This window comes from Eurosta solidaginis, chromosome 2, assembly GCF_040869045.1.
Source record: "Eurosta solidaginis isolate ZX-2024a chromosome 2, ASM4086904v1, whole genome shotgun sequence".
Taxonomy (NCBI): domain Eukaryota; kingdom Metazoa; phylum Arthropoda; class Insecta; order Diptera; family Tephritidae; genus Eurosta; species Eurosta solidaginis.
Genome location: NC_090320.1, coordinates 33,892,773 through 33,914,474, shown reverse-complemented (window position 1 = coordinate 33,914,474; position 21,702 = coordinate 33,892,773). Strand labels below are relative to the sequence as shown.

The window sequence follows — 21,702 nt, the reverse complement described above, 5'->3', positions numbered from 1 at the left end:
GGACCCCCATTTTGAGGTTAAAAAAAAGTATTTAAATTTTGAGCACAAAATTTTTTATTTTGGGAACAAATTAGCACATAAATAGCACATAATACCTGGCCTACCAAATTTCGAATCCATCGTGGGGGTCCAGCTTGACGGACCACAATATTGAAAATGACAAAAAAACCAAAGTATCGCTAACTTGATTGATGATAGTTTTGAGTATTTGAGGGGCACATAATAAGTGCTCATACTTTTAGAATCTCCGTCTCAAAAACAACATTCAGTTTAAATTCCATAGCGTTTCAGCGATGCCTCAAAATGTTATCGAAAAATTAAAAAAAAAAAAAATCAAGGGTATCGCTTGAAAAAGTGTAAAAATCTACGTTTTTTACGTTTCGAAGTTCTGCAAAAACTTACTATCAACTTTCTTGATATTTAAAATCATCAGATCGGATAGTCAAAAGATCAAATTTAATGTCCTTGTACTTTTTTCTGGCCCTAAGTTTTTTGTCCGTGTATAAAACCGGAGTATCCAAAAAAGTAAAAGTTTTTGGGATTTGCCCCATATGTACAAATTCATTACCGAAGTCTATGAACGACTCGATGTTTTTTGTGCACTCAACAGAAACCAATCAATACACCTTCCCATTTACCCTGTAATAAAGGCATATAATGTTTTAAACAAATAAAAAATGGTATGAAATATTTCAAAATTACTTAAACTTAACATTTAATGATGTTATTAAATATACGTTTCTGCATTGTTGTTTAAACGGTTATTCAAATTTTAATGATTTTTTATTTTATTTTTTTTTTCATTCTCTTTTACATCTAGTTCGGCATAGAATGCTATCCAATTTTCACAAATTAATGCGGTGCTCTTCGAGCGTATTGCAATCAACCACAACTAGAGGCGCCGCTCTCTCTGGCGACAGTTTATCCACCACCAGTACACTATCCTCACACTTTAATATCAACCATGATGATCCAAATATGGCCACTTGTTCGGGACGCGGAGATTGCCTCAATGGCACATGCCTCTGTGAGATTCGTTATGCGGGCGATGAATGCAGTGGCTTCAATCTCCCCTATTATGCAGGCATATCGGCTGTTTTCTATTTCGTAGCCTTAGTTTCCGTAGTGCAACTTTTTGTTTGTATTATTGCGGAATATCAACGTTTGAAACAACCATCGATTTTGCGTGCCTGTCGTTTGACAACACAAAAAGCTTTATATTTTATAGTATTTGTGGCAGCTTCATTGCGTGGTGCATTTTTCACCACACCAGTAAGTACAAATTACGCAATATATATATATATATTTTTTTTTTTTAATTCGTTTATTTATTTATTTATTTTTTTTTTCACAGCTGGATCTACAACCGCAATGGGCCATTACACTTATGTCTGCGTATTATCCGCTCTTAATGACCTGCGCATCGTTGATTGTTTGCCTGTGGGCTGAGGTGAGTTATACAAACAAAAAATTATTAGAATTCCGGAATTAATTATTTGTTGAACTATGAACCACCTTTTTTTCAGTTCCTGTCGGATTTTAGGTATTTCCATGCTTGTATCCTTTTCTAAAGTTTTCTTTGGTTTTTGCTGTTGTTATGTTAACAGTGTTTTGTCCCATTCACGAGGTGAGACCACTCACAAATCATCATCAAACTTCTGTAAAGGGAGTCTAAGTAAACCAGCAGTTTTAACAGGGTTTCTGTTAGAGGCGTAGTTTCAATATTGCAATTGAAAAGATGGTTGGTGTCAGGAGGGCACATCGCATTCAGGACATACATTAAGTATGTTGGGGTTGCTTTTGGATAAGTAGGAGTTGGAACCTGTTACAGTATATAGCATCAAGTTGTGTCAGTAGACACGAGTCACTACCTCGGTAGTCTGCTTTCCTCTTCTGCAAGGGTTGGATATTGTATCAGTGCTTTGCTCCATTAACGAGGTGCGACCGCTAATAACTCATCATCAAGGTCCTCTAACGGGAGTCTGAGGAAACAAGCAGTTTTAACAGGGTTGAACCATAGGGATGCTGATGTTAAAAGCGTAATTTCAACATTGCAATGGAAAGATGGTTGGTGTGAGGGGGGACACATCGATTGCATGACATATATAAAGTATGTTGGGGTTGATTTTGGATAAGTAGGAGCTTAACCTGTTACAGTATATAACAAGCGTGTGCCCTCGGGAGGGTGGGGCCGTGTGTAGAAGTCCACGAAAGTGGGGAAAGCTTCTGACCGCCATTCACCTGGGAATGGCCAGAGCGATTCTTTTGCATGCGGTTCAAGCAGCTCACTACTGCCGGTCGCTTGCGGCCAAGTATCCTCTGGGTAGCCGCTAAACACCCGTTTAGCGGTGAGCTAATGTGAGAAGGCGACAACCTGGCTAGGCCACTCTGACATAATCGGTTTAAGGGCTAGCCGGGGGAGATTTCATCGGCAGCGTCTGTACACCTCTAGGTGCGGCTGCAAGCGGGCGTCTGTCTTGGAGCAAGCGGCTCGCTATATAAACGTGCCAAGTAATATTTTCACCCCCGCTGAGCGGGTTGTGCGCTGGGCTTGGGACCCGCCACGTAAAACCATACTCCAATGAAATATAACAACAAGCCTCGGATAAATACACTCTCTATTGATGACGACCATGGCAAACGTTTGAAGGACAATGAATTGAGGGCATGCACCTGGAACGTCCGCTCCCTGAATGGGATTGGTGCAGATGCCCGGCTGGTTGATGTCCTCGTCAAAGCAAAATCTGACATCACCGCCATCCAAGAAATGCGTTGGACGAAGCAAGGAAGAAAGAAGATCAAAAATTGTGACATATATTGGAGTGGCCATGCGAATAAGCGCAGTTTCGGCGTCGGATTCGTGGTGGGAGAGAGACTTTGTCGCCAAGTCCTGGCGTTCACGCCTGTGGACGAGCGTCTCGCCGCTATTCGAATAAAAGCAAAATTTTTTAATATATCATTCATCTGCGCCCATGCGCCGACAGAGGAGAAAGACGATGAGGTGAAAGACACTTTTTATGAACAATTAGAACGCACATACGAGCGCTGCCCCCGTCATGATATAAAAGTCGTGCTTGGCGACTTTAACGCCAGGGTGGGCAAAGAAGGTGTTTTTGGCCCTACAGTCGGAAAGTTCAGCCTACACAATGAAACTTCTCCTAACGGACTGAGGCTGATTGACTTTGCCGGTGCTCGAAACATGGTCATATCAAGCACGAGGTTTATGCATAAAAAGATACATCAAGCTACATGGCTGTCTCCTGATCGAAATACTCGCAATCAGATCGATCACGTTGTGATAGACGGACGGCATGCCTCCAGTGTTTTAGATGTGCGAACGATCCGAGGACCTAACATCGATTCGGACCATTATCTCGTTGCAGCCAAAATACGCACCCGCCTCAACGCGGCTAAAAACAAGGAACAAAAAACACAAGGAAAGCTAGACGTCGAAAAGCTTCAATCACAACAGACTGCCAATGATTTCGCAACTCGACTCTCACACCTGCTCTCTGAGGGCACAACTCATCCTGAAGGAATACAGGAGCAGTGGGAGCATATCTCCAAAGCACTTCATACTGCCGCCGAGGAAAAAATTGGTTACCGGCGGCCACGAAAAAACAGCTGGTATGATGAAGAATGCCGCGTTGCAACCGAAAGAAAAGACGCTGCCTACAGGGCTACGTTAAAAGCGAGCGCGACAAGAGGAGTGTGCGAACGCTATCGTGAGTTGAAAAGGGAAGCGAGACGCCTTTTCAGGAAGAAAAAAGCAGAAGCAGAAAGGCGTGAGTGCGAGGAGCTTGAGCTGCTAGCCACCAGGAATAACGCCCGAAAATTCTACCAAAAAATACGGCGACAGACGGAAGGTTTTAAGACCGGGGCAAACTCCTGTAGGAATGAAAACGGCGACCTTGTAACTGATGTCCAGAGAGTGCTTAGATTATGGAGGGAACACTTCTCTGCTCTCCTAAATGGGGGCAGCAATTCACCGCGCAGAGATGAAGAACCCGATCCCGCAATCGATGATGATGGAATATATGTCCCCCCGCCCGATTATGACGAAGTTAGAATAGCAATAACCAGATTGAAAAACAACAAGGCCGTGGGCGCTGATGGATTGCCTGCGGAGCTATTCAAGTTCGGCGGCGAGGAGTTGGTAAGGCGCATGCAGCAGCTTCTTAGCAAAATATGGGCGGACGAAAGCATGCCCGACGGTTGGAATCTAAGTGTTCTTTGCCCAGTCCACAAGAAGGGGGATACTGCAAAATGCACCAACTATCGTGGAATCAGCCTTCTTAATATCGCATATAAGGTCCTCTCAAGTGTATTGTGCGAAAGATTGAAGCCCACCGTGAACCGGCTGATTGGACCTTATCAGTGCGGCTTCAGACCTGGTAAATCTACCATCGACCAGATTTTCACAATGCGCCAAGTCTTGGAAAAAACCCGTGAAAAGAGAATCGACACACATCACCTCTTCGTCGACTTTAAAGCCGCCTTCGACAGCACGAAAAGGAGCTGCCTATATGCCGCTATGTCTGAATTTGGTTTCCCCGCAAAACTTATACGGCTGTGCAAAATGACGTTGAGCAACACCATCAGCTCAGTCAGAATTGGGAAGGACCTCTCCGAGCCGTTCGAAACTAAACGAGGTTTCAGACAGGGTGACCCCCTATCGTGCGATTTCTTTAATTTGATGCTGGAGAAAATTATACTAGCTGCAGAACTTAACCGCACTGGAACAATATACTATAAAAGCGTGCAATTACTGGCATATGCTGATGACATTGATATCATCGGCCTAAACACCCGCGCTGTTAGTTCTGCTTACTCCAAGCTGGAAAAAGAAGCGGTAAAGATGGGTTTGATGGTGAATGAGGACAAAACGAAGTACCTGCTGTCATCGAGCAAAGAGTCAGCGCATATGCGCCTTGGCAACCACGCTACTGTTGGCAGCCATAATTTCGAAATAGTAAAAGACTTCGTTTATTTGGGAACCAGCATCAACATTAGCAACAACATCAGCACTGCACTGGAACATCCACGTCAATGGCACTACGCTACCGACTGTCTTATACCCCAAAATCTTGGGTGTGACGTTCGATCAGGATCTACATTTTGGTGAGCATGCAGCCGCAATTGTACCGAAAATCCGGAGCCGTAATAAAATCCTCAAATCTCTTGCTGGCAGTACTTGGGGAAAAGATAAAGAATCGCTCATTACCACTTACAAAGCAATTGGCCAGCATACTGCATGCAACAGGTCCCCGATATAGGCGCCAAGCCTAAAGACTACTCACTGGAAGAAGCTACTGGCCTGCCAAAATACTGCCCTCAGAACCGCCACGGGTTGTCTTCTTATGTCCCCAGAACACCATCTAAGTAATGAGGCGATAATACTCCCCATCAGGGAGAAAATTGAAATGCTAACCAAACAGTTCCTGTTGAATACCCAGAAACCTGGGCATCCCAACAGACATCTGATTGATGAGCCAACACCGCCTAGGGGGTTAAGGAGTCATCTCCGTAAGCATTATGAGGAATACGGCACCTAAGAATACAGCCGTATGAAGCCAAAAAACACAAGCAGGTCCTCTGTGAACTCCACAAACAGGCGTCGGACCTTTATGTCAGGAATATCCCGGTGAATCCTGTGCTCAAAGAAAAATACCCTAAGCTTGCAGAAGAGGAGCGCACACTCCCTAGGGAAAGTCACTCTAGCTGAACTTCCATCTGGATACTGTAACAGGTTAAACTCGTACCTATCCAGACCTAACCTAACCTTGCAATGTATCCCCCACATGACACCAACCATCTCTTCAATTGTAATGTGGAACCAACGTCTCTAACACCCCTCTCATTATGGTCCACCCCTGTTGAAACAGCAAGTTCCCTTGCACTCCCGTTAGAGGATATTGATGACAATCTCTGATCGGTCACACCTATTGAATGGGGCGAAGCACTGCTACAACAACAACAGACCTCAGAGTGTAAGTTTTTCCTCAGCGGAATTTGTCAAAAGGATTGTAAAACTCTTTATGTACTTTGTTGTTGGTCTTTTGATAATGGTGGTTTTCGACCACTCAAATTCAAGGAATATGGCAATCCAACAAGGTTGGACCATAAAGAAGTTTCTGCTAGAGACGTTGCCTATCTAATTACAATGGAATATATGGTTTGTGTCATGTGGGTACTAATCACGAGGAAAGCATACATCTTGTACGTCAGGGGGATTCTGGATAGTTAAGAGCTTAACTGATTACAATATACAAATTAACTTAGGCCAGGGCGAGATCTTGTCACCTGAGTCTAGTTGCACGGCAAAGACGGTTTTGTGCAGCTTAGGCTGAAAAGTTTTGTCCGATTGCTAGACTTCCACCCGCGGGTATGAAGCGAGGCGAAGCCGAATAGATTAGCAGAAATACACTCCTTCTTCTTCTGCTTGTAGCGATAAGGAGACCCCTCGAAGGTTTTGTGAAGTTTGATGTGGCCACGTTGAAGTTACAAAAAATGAAAAGTGGAAAATTAGCTCTTTAATGGATATCGGGCGCTTAGGGATACACATGCCTGGACATCTTATGTCGGGTAGAACAATAACGGGGAGAAGATAGATCTGGACATGCTTACTAAGAGGTATGAGGTCCCATCGTGGGATTCAAAGGGTTGATAAGCGCACGACAAAGCTTTATAGCTTCAAAGCTCTCGGAACCCAATTGTCAACCTCACCAACGCGAAGAGAATCCTATTACAAATATTGATGTATCATACACATATTTAGCAGGTGAAGCTCTGGCGACCCAAAGTACCTCATGAACTAGGGGGTGGGGGCGGGATGGCCTAGAAGGTTTAATGTGGTCATATTAATCGTTCCCGATATGGTCGGGCTAGTACCTTAATGGTGCCTTGTTACCGGAACATACCGAATCTATATCCTGTAAAGGACCATCAACATCGATAACACTCCCCAAAACCTTCGCGCTCCTTTTAATTTTTTTCTACAAATTGGCGGGATGGGACCTACATGTTTTATGCCGACTCGGAACGGCATCTGCAAGGCAGATGAGTTTGCACTGAGAGCTTTTCATAGCAGAAATACACTCGGAGTGCTTGCCCAAACACTACCGAAGAGCGACCCCGCTAAGAAAAATTATTTAATTGAAAAAAATTTTTTCTAACATTTTGATGTCGGTTTGCCCAGGGCGTGAACCGAGGATACTCGGTGTGCTAGACGGAGCGCGTTACCATCACATCACGGCGGCCGCTGGAATTAAAAGAAAACAAAAATTAGTTACAATAATACAAAATAAAAATAAAATATTAAAATAATTTTTTTTTTGTAAAACAACTCAATTTATTTAAAAAAAGCAAAATAATATTAAATAAAAAATATTAAAATAAATAATTTTAAAAATATTTTTATTTGCCTTCAAATATTATAATTTATTAAATTTTGATGAGCTCGAGGCAGTTTAAAAATTTGAAACAGTTTAAATGTTTGTATTTCTAATTATATTTGGTCGATATTTCGATCTCATACCGTCGGTAAAACATATAAATATCGACCAAATATAATTAGAAATACAAACATTTAAACTGTGTTTCAAATTTTTAAACTGCCTTGAGCTCATCAAAATTTAATAAATTATAAAATAAATAATGCTTTTCGTAAAATAACTCAATTAATAAAAAAAACGCGATGTTATTACCGTAGTAGCTTTAGCAACAAATTATTTATAAATTGTTTATAACAATTGAACAATACTGATATATACCCGTTGGTAAACCCCCGGATAACATTTATGCCAAATTTCAGAGCTCAACCCCTTTAGTTTCCGAATAAAATGAAATTGACCCCTAATGTATAGCCAACCATTCTATTTTACTTTATTTTGTTTTAAATTTATTTGTTGGATATTATTTTATCTTATATTATTTTGTTTTATTCTGCCTTTGTTATATTTTAATATTTTTCCTTCGGTTTATCGATACCTACAGTCAATTTGTGTATATCTTTTGAAACAAGCCGAAAGGCAAAGTTTTTGTTTTTACAATACAAAGGTACTTAATTGTATTTCGCTTCGTTTAAGACAGCAGTTATCGATAAACCGATTAACCCTCGTAGTGCCTTAACCGTTAATGATGAAACCTTGAGTCAAATTGTGCATTAATCTACATTGGGTAGCTATATGAATGCAAAACAATTTAAATTTTGCTTTGTTCGAGAGATAAACACAAAAATCATTAAGTAATCAGCACTGATCGAACAATCGATTACTCGCACATAGAAATTGATGATAATGAATGATAAAACTTCAAGCCAAATTGTGGATCAATCTACAAGTAGGTGGCTGTATAATGCAAATAATCGTAGTAGATTAATCCACAATTTGATATAAAGTTAACTAATAACCATTCAGGGCAAAAATGGGAATTTATCGGTAAACAAATGAACCACCCCTAAATGGCCCTATATCTCCTGAACCAATCAAGATTTTCTAAACTCTTGCTTTGTATTATATAACCACCTACTTTTACATTAATCCACAGTTTGATATAAAGTTCCATCATTAACCCCTAAAGCAAAAATGGGTATTTATCGGTACAAAAATGGCGCACCACCTAAATTGTCCTATATCTCTTGAACCGAGCAAGATTTTTTAAACCCTTGTTTTGAATTATATAGCCACCTACTTTTAGATTAATCCACAATTGATATAAAGTTCCATCATTAACCCTTCTAGGCAAAAATGGGAATTTATTGGTACACAAATGACCCCACACCTAAATTCCCCTATATCTCTTGAACCAAGCAAAAGTCTTCTTTACTTTCTATTTGCATTTTAAATCCACCTACTTGGAGACTGATACATAATTTGGCTTTTTTCAAAAGACACAAATGGACAATACTTATCGAAAAGCCGATTAACCCACTTAGCGTCTTAACCGTTAACGGTAGAGCCTTGAATCAAGTCATGCCTTAATTTACAAGAAGGTAGCTACATAATACAATAAACGAAATTTTGAATTTTTGCTTGCTTAAAGAGATATACACAAAAATCAGTTAGTAGGCGGCTGTGATCGACCAACCGATAAATCGCACGTAGAAATCGTACCGTGAACCTTCAATCAAATTGTGGATTAATCTAAAAGTAGGTGGCTATATAATACAGAACAAGAGTTTAGAAAACCTTTCTCGGTTTAAGAGATATAGAGCAATTTAGGTGGTGGGTCATTTTTGTACCGAAAAATTCCCATTTATGTCTTGAAGCGTTAATGACGAAACTTAATATCAAATTGTGGATTAGTCTACAAGAAGGTACATTTATATTGAAAGTTCAAAAGATATACACAATTTGGCAGTAGTTATCGATAAACCGATTAACCCATGTAGCACCTAGTTTCATATTCTTTGAATTGAATGAATTCATACACGGTTGAAAATTTTGGTTTAAATCTTAAACTGTTTGGTCTACATTTTTTTTAGTTTTAAATGCAGACCTTTCAAAGTTTAAAACGAAACGAGTTCATGTGACTGGTTTTCAATCGAAACAATATGGTTTAGATTTAAGTCCAGAAAATTTACAATTTTCCAACTTCTAGACTAAAACTTAACCCTAATATATTAAAAATGTATCCTCCTATAGTTTGTAATATAGACCAAGAAGGTTTAAAAACGCGGTACGGGTAATACTTTTTGGTTTTAATTTAAAACTTTTCATTGAAACCAAGATATCTTAGAAATAGCTCAAAACTATTTAGTGATTTTAAAAGTAGTATAAAAAAGCTTAAAATCAGCAGTGTACATATTTATTCATGCCATTTTTTTGTTGTTCTAAATGCATTTCCTCATGCTATTTACTTATTATGTTTTGTCATCTTTCCACCAGCAAGCAGTTGCTTTAAACAATCTTAAGTACATATTTATTTGAATAAGTGCATTGTTGATTAGTATGTCAACAACTTGAATTATTTTGGTTAGGAGCAATGATGCACAACGTCAGCAAAGCCTCGCATAGGTTAGGTTAGGTTGAACTGGCCGGTCAATAAAGACCTCACCTAGACTGAATGTGTCCATAGTGTTACCAGAATTTGTTTGACGACCAAACGGAAGAACCCCAATCAGGTGCCGGGATATACGATATAGAATAACTCCGTCCTCTTGGCAAATACTAGTAGTTTTCTAGAACCCACCTTAATTGCTGCCTTCAGATTTGGCAACTCTGCCGCCATTAATAGCTGGAGCCTTGACACACTTCCTGCACTTGCTGTTACTGACGAGGCCTAACTTATAAGCATGTGACGCCAGAAGGCAGTGCCCAGGCAGTATGCCCATCGTGAGTCTTTTTAAGTCTTCTCTCTTCAGAGATATGAGCCACTTTGTGATAATATCGGAGGCTTTGCACATGATCTTAGAAATTTTGCAGCACCGCGATTTTGTCCAAGCCTTTCCTGCTTGATGGATCGTATGCAACTCCTGTCTCCTTTTGATTTCTCCCAAGCGGATTAGGACGTCTATCGTCGACTCAGCGAAAGTTGCACCGTCGTTTGCCAACTCAACGGCATTTTCGTTACCTTCTATCTCTTTATGACTGGGAACCCTGTAAACATGTATAGTCCGACCTGATAAAAGTTTTTCCAATTCTTTTTTTCATTCCAGAACACTTCTTGATGAAGTACTGTGTGAGATTATTGCTTTAATTGCAGCCTGACTATCAATATATATATTGACGCGACTGCAGCTTAAGCACTTCCTCCAGAATTTCCGCAGCTTTCTTCATTGCTATAATTTCCGTCTGAAAACCGCTGCAGTAATCTGGCAGCCTGCTTACTTATTTCTGGGTCGACACAGTAAACAGCAGACCCAACCCCTTCCACTAATTTGGAGTCATCCGTATACACGTGTATAGTATGTTCTGCCATTTCTGCACCCCATCACCAACCCTCCGGCTCAATTGTGACCCCAATATCTCTTACGAAGCTCAGGCACGGGACCATATATTCAGTTTGCCCGATATTAGATGGCATTATACTGCTATGGCCATACAAACGGCCTGCACTAAAGCTGACCGAGGCCTTAAGCCTTGTTGCAGTAGCGAACGCGATATTCTTGGCAATTAGGGTTGGAGGCGGGATGTGCAGAATAGTATGCAATGCTGCTGTCGGGGTACTTTTAGGGCTCCCGTTATGCTAATCATAAATACTCTGCATACGCTTTGCTATACATATGTACGTACTTTTTTGTGTGGCTGTCCACCAAACAATAACCCCATAGTAAAGTATGGGTTTGATAATTTCCGTAAATATCTAATGAGAGAGTTTGGGTGATAGGCCCCTCGTGCACCCTAGCATCCTCCTGCATGCATACAGTGCCGCGGAGGCTTTCTGTGCTCTGTCTTCCAGATGGAGTTTCCACGACAACTTACTATCTAGTATAACTCCTAGATACTATGTACTATATTTTTCTTGCAGTGTTACTCCTCCTTAGGCTTAGTCCAATTGGGGACCTTGTACTTCCTAGTAAATAATACTAGATCGGGGTTTTCCGCGTTGTCGGTTAACCCGACTCCAAATGCCCAGGCATGTACATCCCGAAGTGCCTGATCCATTAGAGAGAGAGCTAATTGTTGTTAGGTATCTTCCGCTTATGATTAAAACGTCATCTGCATATGCCGTAAGTTTGACTGGGCCTCCGTTGAACCGCCTCAGCAATTCGTTTATAACCAGCGCCCACAGGTTTCGTTGCCTCGCACAGACCCCATACTACAGTTTAACATGGAGCCGATCCAATTTACTAAAGCTGGATGAACGTCAATCGAGTTGAGACTCTATTATTGATCTTTTCGAGACATTGTTGAAAGCTCCGGCAATGTCCAGAAAAACACCAGGGCATATTCCTGGTGTTCCAGGGCCTTCTCTATATTAATAACCACCATATGCATGGTGTAAGCATTAGGGGTGGGACTATCCGAAAAAAATTATTCGAATAATAAACTCTTTTATTCGCCAGGTATTCGTAATCCGAATAATATTTATTCGGATTTTTTATTCGTTTATTCGGATAGTACTATCCGGATAGTGCGCACTATTCGGATACTTCGAATAGTAAAATAAAAGACATTGCGTTTATGTTACGCTCATCGCTTGTGCAGATGAGCATGCACATATATTTATACGTACATATATTTATGTGTGTATAGATGCATATATGCATATATTTTTGTTTGTTTGGGGTTGCTTTGTTAATATTCATTTATTTAGTTAAATATATTTACGTAACCAAAGTTGTGCTTGAGGCTTAAGCTAGAAATAGTTATCGCGGTCGTTTACAACTGTATTGATCATAGAACTTTGTTTATTAGTAAACAGGTGTGGAAATGGTAATATGGTAGGGATTTTTGTTTCCCATATACATACATATATACATATGTATGTATGTAAGTTGTATGGAAAATTTTTGTTTTGATATCTTTTGGTTTCTATAAACATCTAATTGGTCACCATTAAAAAAATAAGTTTGTATGTCATTGTCAACATTTTTTGCGAAGTCTGATGGATCAAAAGTTATTTAAGGTTAATAAAAACTTTGGAAAAAAATTTCCTAAAATAAAGTTTGAAGCGATCCATTTTAAACGTAATAAAATTCTAGTGGAATTAGTGACTAGTTTCAAAAACGGCTGTCTGTCTGTTTTTGCCGCTCCTTAAAATTTTGATTGTCCTTGAACGTGTTAAACGCTCTAATATAAATACCCAAATGTGCATATAAGCATATTCTAACATATGTACATATTGTATTCTTGCAGATTCCTTTGAATCTAATTTAAATAACTTTTGATCCCTCAGACTTCGCAAAAAATGTTGACAATGACATGTAAACTTATTTTTTTAATGGTGACCAATTAGATGTTTATACAAACCAAAAGATATCAAAACAAAAATTTTCCATACAACTTACATACATACATATGTATGTATATATGTATGTATATGGGAAACAAAAATCCCTACATTATTACCATTTCCACACCTGTTTACTAATAAACAAAGTTCTATGATCAGTACAGTTGTAAACGACCCCGATAACTATTTCTAGCTTAAGCCTCAAGCACAACTTTGGTTACGTAAATATATGTAACTAAATAAATGAATATTAACAAAGCAACCCCAAACAAACAAAAATATATGCATATATGCATCTATACACACATAAATATATGTACGTATAAATATATGTGCATGCTCATCTGCACAAGCGATGAGCGTAACATAAACGCAATGTCTTTTATTTTACTATTCGAAGTATCCGGATAGTGCGCACTATCCGGATAGTACTATCCGAATAAACGAATAAAAAATTCGAATAAATATTATTCGGATTATTTGAAACGAATAAATTTATTCGTTTATTCGTTTATTCGAATAACGTTTATTCGAATATAATTCGAAAATAATCCCACCACTAGTAAGCATGTTGTGCTGAAGAGAATATATCCTCGTTCATTTTTGATTTTATATACACAATCTATTAATCTCTCTAGGGTTTTGAGTAGAAAAGATATCAAACTAAAAGGCCTGTAGTTTTTGGGTGCAGATGACTGGCTTTCCCCGCTTTCGGTATGAAAACTACTCGAGCCGCTCTCCAAGATCGCGGGACGTGGCTCAGTTTTATGCAACCCTCAAAGATTATTCTTAGCCATTCTATAATCATTCCACCGGCCATCTGCAGAATGGCATGGAATATCCCTGAGCTATAGCAAACGTTTTATTGCTCATTCAATTTTGGCATTTTTCTTCAATCCTGGCACCTCTCGCTCCATATTAGGACTGTAGGCATGGATTAATAACTTTTCCGCATCATCTCCTGATGGGAAGTGTGTTTTAAGTAGTGCCTCAAGGGACTCTTCACTATTGTGTGACCATTCCCCGTCGTCCTTTTTTATCATTCCCTGGACTGTATCTCCTTTAGATAGGACTTTCCTCAGTCTCACCGTTTCGCTGGAGCTTTCTTTGTCGGCACAGAAATTCTTCGATGAAACCCGCTTTGACCTGTTGATTTCACGTTCATAGATCCTCAACAGATCCCCGTATTCGTCCCAGCACTCCTCGCTTTCCGCAACTTTTGCCAGCTTAAACATCTTTTTTACCTACCCTCTAAGAAGACTCAGCTCCTTACTCCACCATGGTGGCTTTGCTTTCCCCTTGCATCTTCTTAGAGGACAAGCTCTATTGTACGCAGTTGTCATCGCCTATGATAAGAAGTTGTTGCACTCCTCCAACTCCTCTACGGTGGCAACTTATTTAGGCTGCCCCAGTCTTCCTGCTACACATTTATGAAATTTGTACCAGTCCGTTGCCGTAGGGTTTCTAAAGGTTTTCGCCTTCTCTACCCGCTTTAGGGGGATTCTGAAGCTGATATGTGCATGGTCTGAGAATAATGGCCTGTCAAGGACTCTCCATTCATATCCCGATATATCCTGCTCAGAGCTCAGTGTGAGCTCATTGCTTGACGTAGGACCAGCATATGTAGGCACACTACCCCTGTTGGCCACCTGTAGACTACTTTGTAGTATGTGACAAAACAGGGACTCACCTCTATCATTAATATCGTCCCCTCCCCCACTCCTCTGGTGGGGCTTCCACGTTATGGGTCATGTAGCAGGATGCCAGGATAATGTATGGTTCCTTCCCTCTATTGCGACTACCGCTAGGTCTGCGGTACTGAGATAGCATGCACGAGTATAGGTGTTTTCTTACCATGACTGCAGCTTTAACCCTGCTCTCCATCTTTGGGTAATAAACGCTGAATCCGCGAGCGCGAAGTCCAGAAACCTTTCCTCCAGATGAAAGCCATGGCTCCAATATCAGCGCCACATCAAACGAACTCTCCTCAAGAGTCTGGAGGAGCCCGCTCGATGCCACTTTATTGTGTTGGAGGTTTATCTGTAAGACTCACAGCGCTAATGAGCTATTTGTCTCCCTCCAAATTATCGGCCACTGCACTCACGCAATGGATTTTTTCCGCTGTTTTCCGAATCTGGAGGTCCGTTTCTTCCTCTCCTGTTCGAAACGTCTTTGTTAGACTCGCAGCATCGTTGAGCTGTTTGCCCACTTCCAAAACCTCCACCTCTACGCCTCTTACTCTTGTCTTTTTCTGCTACTTCCAGGCCCTCGTGGTCCCTTTCCACCTCTCCTGCTTTCAGCATGTTTTGATTCTTCTTAAAGTTCTCAGCATTGATCGTGCACCTCTACCACTGCGCCTTTTCCCCCGGCATTTGCCGCTACTTTCAGGTTCTCCAGTTCCTTTTCCACCTCCCCTGCTTTAAGCCTATTGTGGTTATTGTCCTGAGGGCTCCTCTTTTTAAGGCGCATAAATATACTACCTGTGACCCACGACATTTTCCCAAGCTGTTAGAGACAGATCCTCCGATTCCTTATCAATTTGGTGGATGTAGAACTGGCCCCCCTCCACTGGTCGGGATTCGTGGAGTCCCTTCCAATCCCGAGTTGGTATGTTCGGGTTCTGCCGCTGCAGCATGTTAAGCGTGCCTTCCGCCTTTACCACTCGGGGTATCCAAACCATGGTCTTTGGTATCGTGGGGATCAGTGCCGTCTCTCCCACCTTGCGGCTTCCTGTTTTTGAAGGTCTGGAAACTCTCTGCAGCCATTCTAAAGTCGCGATATTGGTGCAGGTCATCAGTTTAACCCCATTGTGCCGCAGCTGTTTCAAAGGCTGGTAGCGGTGTGTTCGGTTCATCATTTGATCATGCTCCCCTTCTACGGATCTCAACCTTTCGGCTGACATCTGCCTATTTGGGACGCTGCAATCTAGTAGTGCAACAGTCAGGGACTACTTCGCAATTTCGCTCATCTTCTCGGTGAAAACCGGAGTATCAGTGTTAGCTCCCTTTAGTATCATCGATTATGCTGGAGTCTTATTGTTTTCTCCCTTTAGCTTATAAACATTTGAGCCTTTGCTTCTCAAGCCATTATTGCCTTCCTCCTAATGTATTACAGCTTTTGAGGTACATGGCTTTCCAGTACTTTTAATTCTCTCTTCGATCTGCTTGCAGATTTTGAGGTTTGGTTCCTGTCATTCCGGCTAGTTCGCCTCCTGGTTCTTGGACTGGGGCTTTTACCCTCCCCCTTCTGCCTCTTAAAAGCAGGCTTGTCAGGTTCAGCCCATCGCTGCCTCTTTCCTCTCGGGGCTTCTTCATCTTCGATGGGATTGCAAATTTGAGGGTTGCTTGCAGAAAAGTTTTCGTCGGTGAACTATCTTCGACATTATTCCACTGTCTCACGTTCCCATGCCAAGCGTTCGCTCTGATCGTTGGTTGGATGAACCACTGGGCCCAAGCGCTGCATAATTTTTAATGCAGTCCGATATTTTGAGAGCGTTATTTTAAACTCCCTCTCTCGTTTTTCCCGTTCTAACATTAGTTCTTTGTCCTGGCTAGTATGCCGCTGCTTTACCGAGGGCACTGACTACACACTATCATCGCTATCCGCGTCCGAGTCATCGCTGATATCGATTTCCTCTTTCCCGGTTTGCGACACCATCGCCTTTTCTTTCTCCTTACTTTCTTTTAAAATTTTTGAGTTCATCTTGGTCGTACGACCGCCTGTCCACAAGGCGGGCTCAGCGGTCTAGTGTTAAAAATGGGAATAAAAACCGTCCGCCACAACACCGCCCCTTAATGTGGTATGGCCCTCATTACTTCCTAAGGCTGCCTGGTATCGGGAAGGCTCCGTTCCAATACAGCCGAATATATCCCCTCCCTGAAATAGGCATGATCCCCATAACACCTTGGATTAGGGGGTTAGCAGTTCTTGGTCGTCACCGGCATCCCGCCGCCCTCCTATGAAGCGAAACGGCGTAGATGCAGGCCCTAAACCGCTCAGCCCCATAGTCGGGCGCTATGGAGTTCGGCTAATCCCTCACACAAGGTGCCTGCTATAGTGAGGGGAATCATCATTGTCTGATTGGCGCTTAAACACCTAAGGGATTTTGGTCGTTTCGTAAGAAGTCACGCTAGCTATCCCTGTTACGCGATCACTGACGCGAATTGAGAGCACAAAGGACTTCGCCCACCTACCTTTCCCAACTCCGTGGAGGTATCCCCTTCCTTCCAAACCGCAGTGTCGACTAAAATACTTAGTCGTAACGTCTTCGTCCATTCGCATAACATGACTAAAGCAGCAAATCTTTTGGGTTTTTATTCGCTGCTCTATCCATATCTGCGTAAAACTCATGCATTAGACCCCCTTCTACACTTACTAAATCGCTCGGCATCATAAACAGGTTAATAAATTTTCCTGAGAGCTTTTCCAAGAGCCATCTAATTTTCTCTCGACTGCGTCCATGATTCCGAGCCATACATCAGGACAGGTATGATGAACGACTTGTAGAGCGTAATTTTTGTTCGTGGAGAGGGGACTTCACTTTTCAGTTGCCTATTCAGTCCACAGTAGCACTCGTTGGCAAGAATTATTCTCCGTTTGGTTTCTAAGCTGATATTCTTTTCGCTGTTGTTGCTGGTTCCCAAATAGGAGAAGTTCTTCAGAGTCTCGAATTTATATCTGTCAAAAGTAACGTGACTGGCAAGGTGCGAATGCGCCGCTTCTTTCGTGGACAACACACCCACTTTTTTGCCTTTTTATCTAATCCAGAGAAGGTAAAACACACTCAATATCAGCAGCATACGCCAGTAATTGCACGCTCTTATTTTAGATTCTACCATCACGGTATTCTTCTACTGGTATGATTATATTCTCCAGCATTATGTTAAAGAAATCGCACGAAAAGGAGTCGCCTTGTCTGATGCCTCGTTTGGTTGCGAACGGCTCGGAGAGGTCCTTCCCAATCCTTACGAAGCTAATGGTGTTGCTCATCGTCATTTGGCAGACCCTTATTTACTTTGCAGGAAACTTTAATTCAGACATAGCAGCATACAACAAGCAGCTTCTTTTCCCGTTTTCAAAGGCTACTTTGAAGTCGATTCTCTTACCGTGAGTCTCCCCCAGGTCTGAAGCCGCACTGATAAGGTCCAATCAGTTCGTTTGCTATGGGTTTCATTATTTCACACAGTACGCTAGATATAACCTCATACGCGATATTAGGCAGGCTAATCCCACAGTGATTCGCGCGGTTCGCGGGCCCGCGTTTTTGCGGATTGGGGAGAGCATACTTAAATCCAATCTGGAGACATGCGCTGATCCGGCCATATTTTGCATAGGTGTTGATGCATGCTCTTTACCAACTCTTTGCCACAGTGTTTTGAACAGCTGGGCGGGTAGTCCGTCATTGCCTGGCGCCTTATAATTTTTCGCCGGGATATTGCCAATCTCACTTCGCCATAGTCGGGTGCTGGAGTTTAATATACAATAGTGTTTTTCATCATCGCTGGCCATTCTCACTTCGCCATAGTCGGGTGCTGGAGTTTAATATGCAATTGTGTTTTTCATAATCGATGGCAATATCCCGTCGAAAAAATTATATGGCGCCAGGTAATGACGGACTACCCGCCGAGCTGTTCAAAACACTGTGGCAAAGAGTTGGTAAAGAGCATGCATCAACACCTATGCAAAATATGGCCGGATCAGCGCATGTCTCCAGATTGGAATTTAAGTATGCTCCCCAATCCACAAGAAACGCCGGCCCACGAACCGCGCGAATCACTGTGGGATTAGCCTGCCTAATATCGCGTATGAGGTTCTATTTAGCGTACTGTGTGAAATAATGAAACCCATAGCAAACGAACTGATTGGACATTATCAGTGCGGCTTCAGACCTGGGGGGGACTCACGGTAAGAGAATCGACACTCACCATCTTGTCGACTTCAAAGCAGCCTTTGACAACGCGAAAGGAAGCTGCTTGTTGTATGCTGCTATGTCTGAATTAAAGTTTCCTGCAAAGTTAATACGGGTCTGCCAAATGACGATGAGCAACACCATTAGCTTCGTAAGGATTGGGAAGCACCTCTCCCAGCCATTCGCAACCAAACGAGGCATCAGACAAGGCGACTCCTTTTCTTGCGATTTCTTTAACATAATGCTGGAGAATATAATTCTACCAGTAGAAGAATACCGTGATCGTACAATATAAAATAAGAGCGTACAATTACTGGCGTATGCTGCTGATATTGAGTATGTTTTAACTTCTCTGGATTAGATCAGGCGGCAAAAAAGTGGGTCTGTTGTCCAAGAAAGAAGCAGGGCATTCGCACCTTGGCAGTCACGTTACTTTTGACAGATATAAATTCGAGACTCTGAAGAACTTCTCCTATTTGGGAACCAGCAACAACAGCGAAAAGAATATCTGCTTAGAAACCAAACGGAGAATAATTCTTGCCAACGAGTGCTACTGTGGAATAGGCAACTGAAAAAAGTGGAGTCCCTCTCGACGAACAAAAATTACGCTCTACAAGTCGTTCATCATACCTGTCCTGGTGTATGGCTCGGAATCATGGACGCTGTCGAGAGAAAATTAGATGGCTCTTGGAAAAGTTCTCAGGAAGATTTATTTACCTGTTTATGATGCCGAGCGATTTAGTAAGTGTAGAATCTTCTAATCTATGAGTTTTACGCAGATATGGATAGAGCAGCGAATAAAAACCCAAAAGATTTGCTGCTTTAGTCATGTTATGTGAATGGACGAAGACGTGACGACCAAGTATTTTAGTCGACACTGCAGTTTGGAAGGAAGGGGATACCTACACTGAGTTGGGATGGGTAGGTGGGCGAAGTCCTTTGTGCTCTAAATTCGCCTCAGTGATCGCGAAACAGGGATAGCTGGCGTGACTTACGAAACGACCAAAATCCCTTAGGTGTTTAAGCGCAAATCAGACAATGATGATTGTATGCGAGGGCTCCCCTCACTATAGCAGGCACCTTGTCGTTGGTGTGAGGGCTTAGCCGAACTCCATAGCGCCCAACTATGGGGCTGAGCGGTTTAGGGCCTGCATCTACGCCGTTTCGCTTCATAGGAGGGCGGCGGGATGTCGGTGACGACCAAGAACTGCCTACCCCTTAATCCAGGATGTTATGGGGATCATGCCTATTGGACGATTTGCAGGGAGGGGATATATTCGGCTGTATTGGAACGGAGCCTTTCCGATACCAGGCAGCCTCGGGAAGTAATGATGGCCATACCACAGCAAGGGGCGGTGTTGTGGCGTACGGTTTTTATTCCCATTTTTAACACTAGACCGCTGAGCCCGCTTTGTGGGCAGGTCGTACGACCAAGATGAACTCAAAAATTTTAGAGAAAGTAAGGAGAAAGAAAAGGCGATGGTGTCGCAAGCCGGGGAAGAGGAAATCGATATCAGCGATGCCTCGGACGCGGATAGTGATGATAGTGTGTAGTCAGTGCGCTCGGTAAAGCAGCGGCATACTAGCCCGGACAAAGAACTAATGTTAGAACGGGAACAACGATATATGTAGCTTAAAATAACCCTCTCAAAATATCGGATTGCATTAAAAAGTATGCAGCGCTTGGGCCCAGTGGTTCATCCAACCAACGATGAGAGCGATCGCTTGGCATGGGCCCGTGAGACAGTGAAATAATGTCGAAGACAGTTCACTTACGAAAACTTTTCAGCGAGCAACCCTCAATTTTGCAATCCCATCGAAGAGGAAGAAGCCCCGACAGCAAGAAGCAGCGATGGGTTGAACCTGACAAGCCTGCTTTTAAGAGGCAGAAGGGGGAGGGTAAACGCCCCAGTCCAAGAACCAGGAGGCGAACTAGCGGGAATGACAGGAGCCAAACCTCAAAATCTGCAAAGCAGATCGAAGAGAGAATTAAAAGTACTGGAAAGCCATGTACCTCAAAAGCTGTAATACAGGACAAGGAAGGCAATAATGGCTTGATAAGCAAAGGCTCAAATGTTTATAAGCTAAAGGGGATAACAATCAGACTCCAGCTTACTCGATGATACTAAAGGGAGCTAACGCTGATACTCCGGTTTTCACCGAGAAGAAGAGCGAAGTTGCGAAGCAGTCCCTGACTGTTGCACTACTAGATTGCAGCGTCCCAAATAGGCAGATGTCAGCCGAAAGGTTGAGATCCGTAGAAGGGGAGCATGATAAAATGATGAATGATGAACCGAAGACACCGCTACCAGCCTTTGAAACAGCTGCGGCACAATGGGGTTGAACTGATGACCTACACCAATATCGCGACTTTAGAATGGCTGCAGAGAGTTTTTCCAGACCTTCAAAACAGGAAGCTGCAAGGTGGGAGAGAGGGCACTGATCCCCATGATACCAAAGGCCAAGGTTTGGATACCCCGAGTGGTAAAGGCAGAAGGCACGATTAACATTTTGCAGCGGCAGAACCCGAACATACCAACTCGGGATTGGAAGGGACTCCACGAATCCCGACCAGTGGAGGGGGCTAGTTCTACATCCTCCAAATTGATAAGGAATCGGAGGATCTGTCTCTCACAGCTTGGGAAAATGTCGTGGGTCACAGGTAGTATATTTATGCGACTTAAAAAGAGGATCCCTCAGGATAATAACCACAATAGGCTTAAAGCAGGGGAGGTGGAAAAGGACCTGGAGAACCTGAAAGTAGCGGCAAATGCCGGGGGATAAGGCGTAGTGGCAGAGGTGCACGATCAATGCTGAGAACTTTAAGAAGAATCAAAACATGCTGAAAACAGGAGAGGTGGAAAAGGACCACGAGGGCCTGGATGTAGCAGAAAAAG

The 21,702-nt window shown here is 42.4% G+C and overlaps 1 protein-coding gene across 2 annotated transcripts in view; it reads left to right on the top strand.

Annotated features, from left to right (window-relative positions):
* Positions 1-21,702, top strand: part of LOC137239531 (uncharacterized) — a 114,697-nt gene that overhangs the window by 63,102 nt on the left and 29,893 nt on the right. For both annotated transcript variants that reach the window (XM_067764950.1, XM_067764949.1), the window contains 2 exons: positions 821-1,272; positions 1,355-1,450. In XM_067764950.1, coding sequence (XP_067621051.1) covers positions 832-1,272; positions 1,355-1,450 — 537 coding nt within the window. In that variant the 5' untranslated portion in view covers positions 821-831. The remainder of the gene's footprint in view (positions 1-820; positions 1,273-1,354; positions 1,451-21,702) is intronic.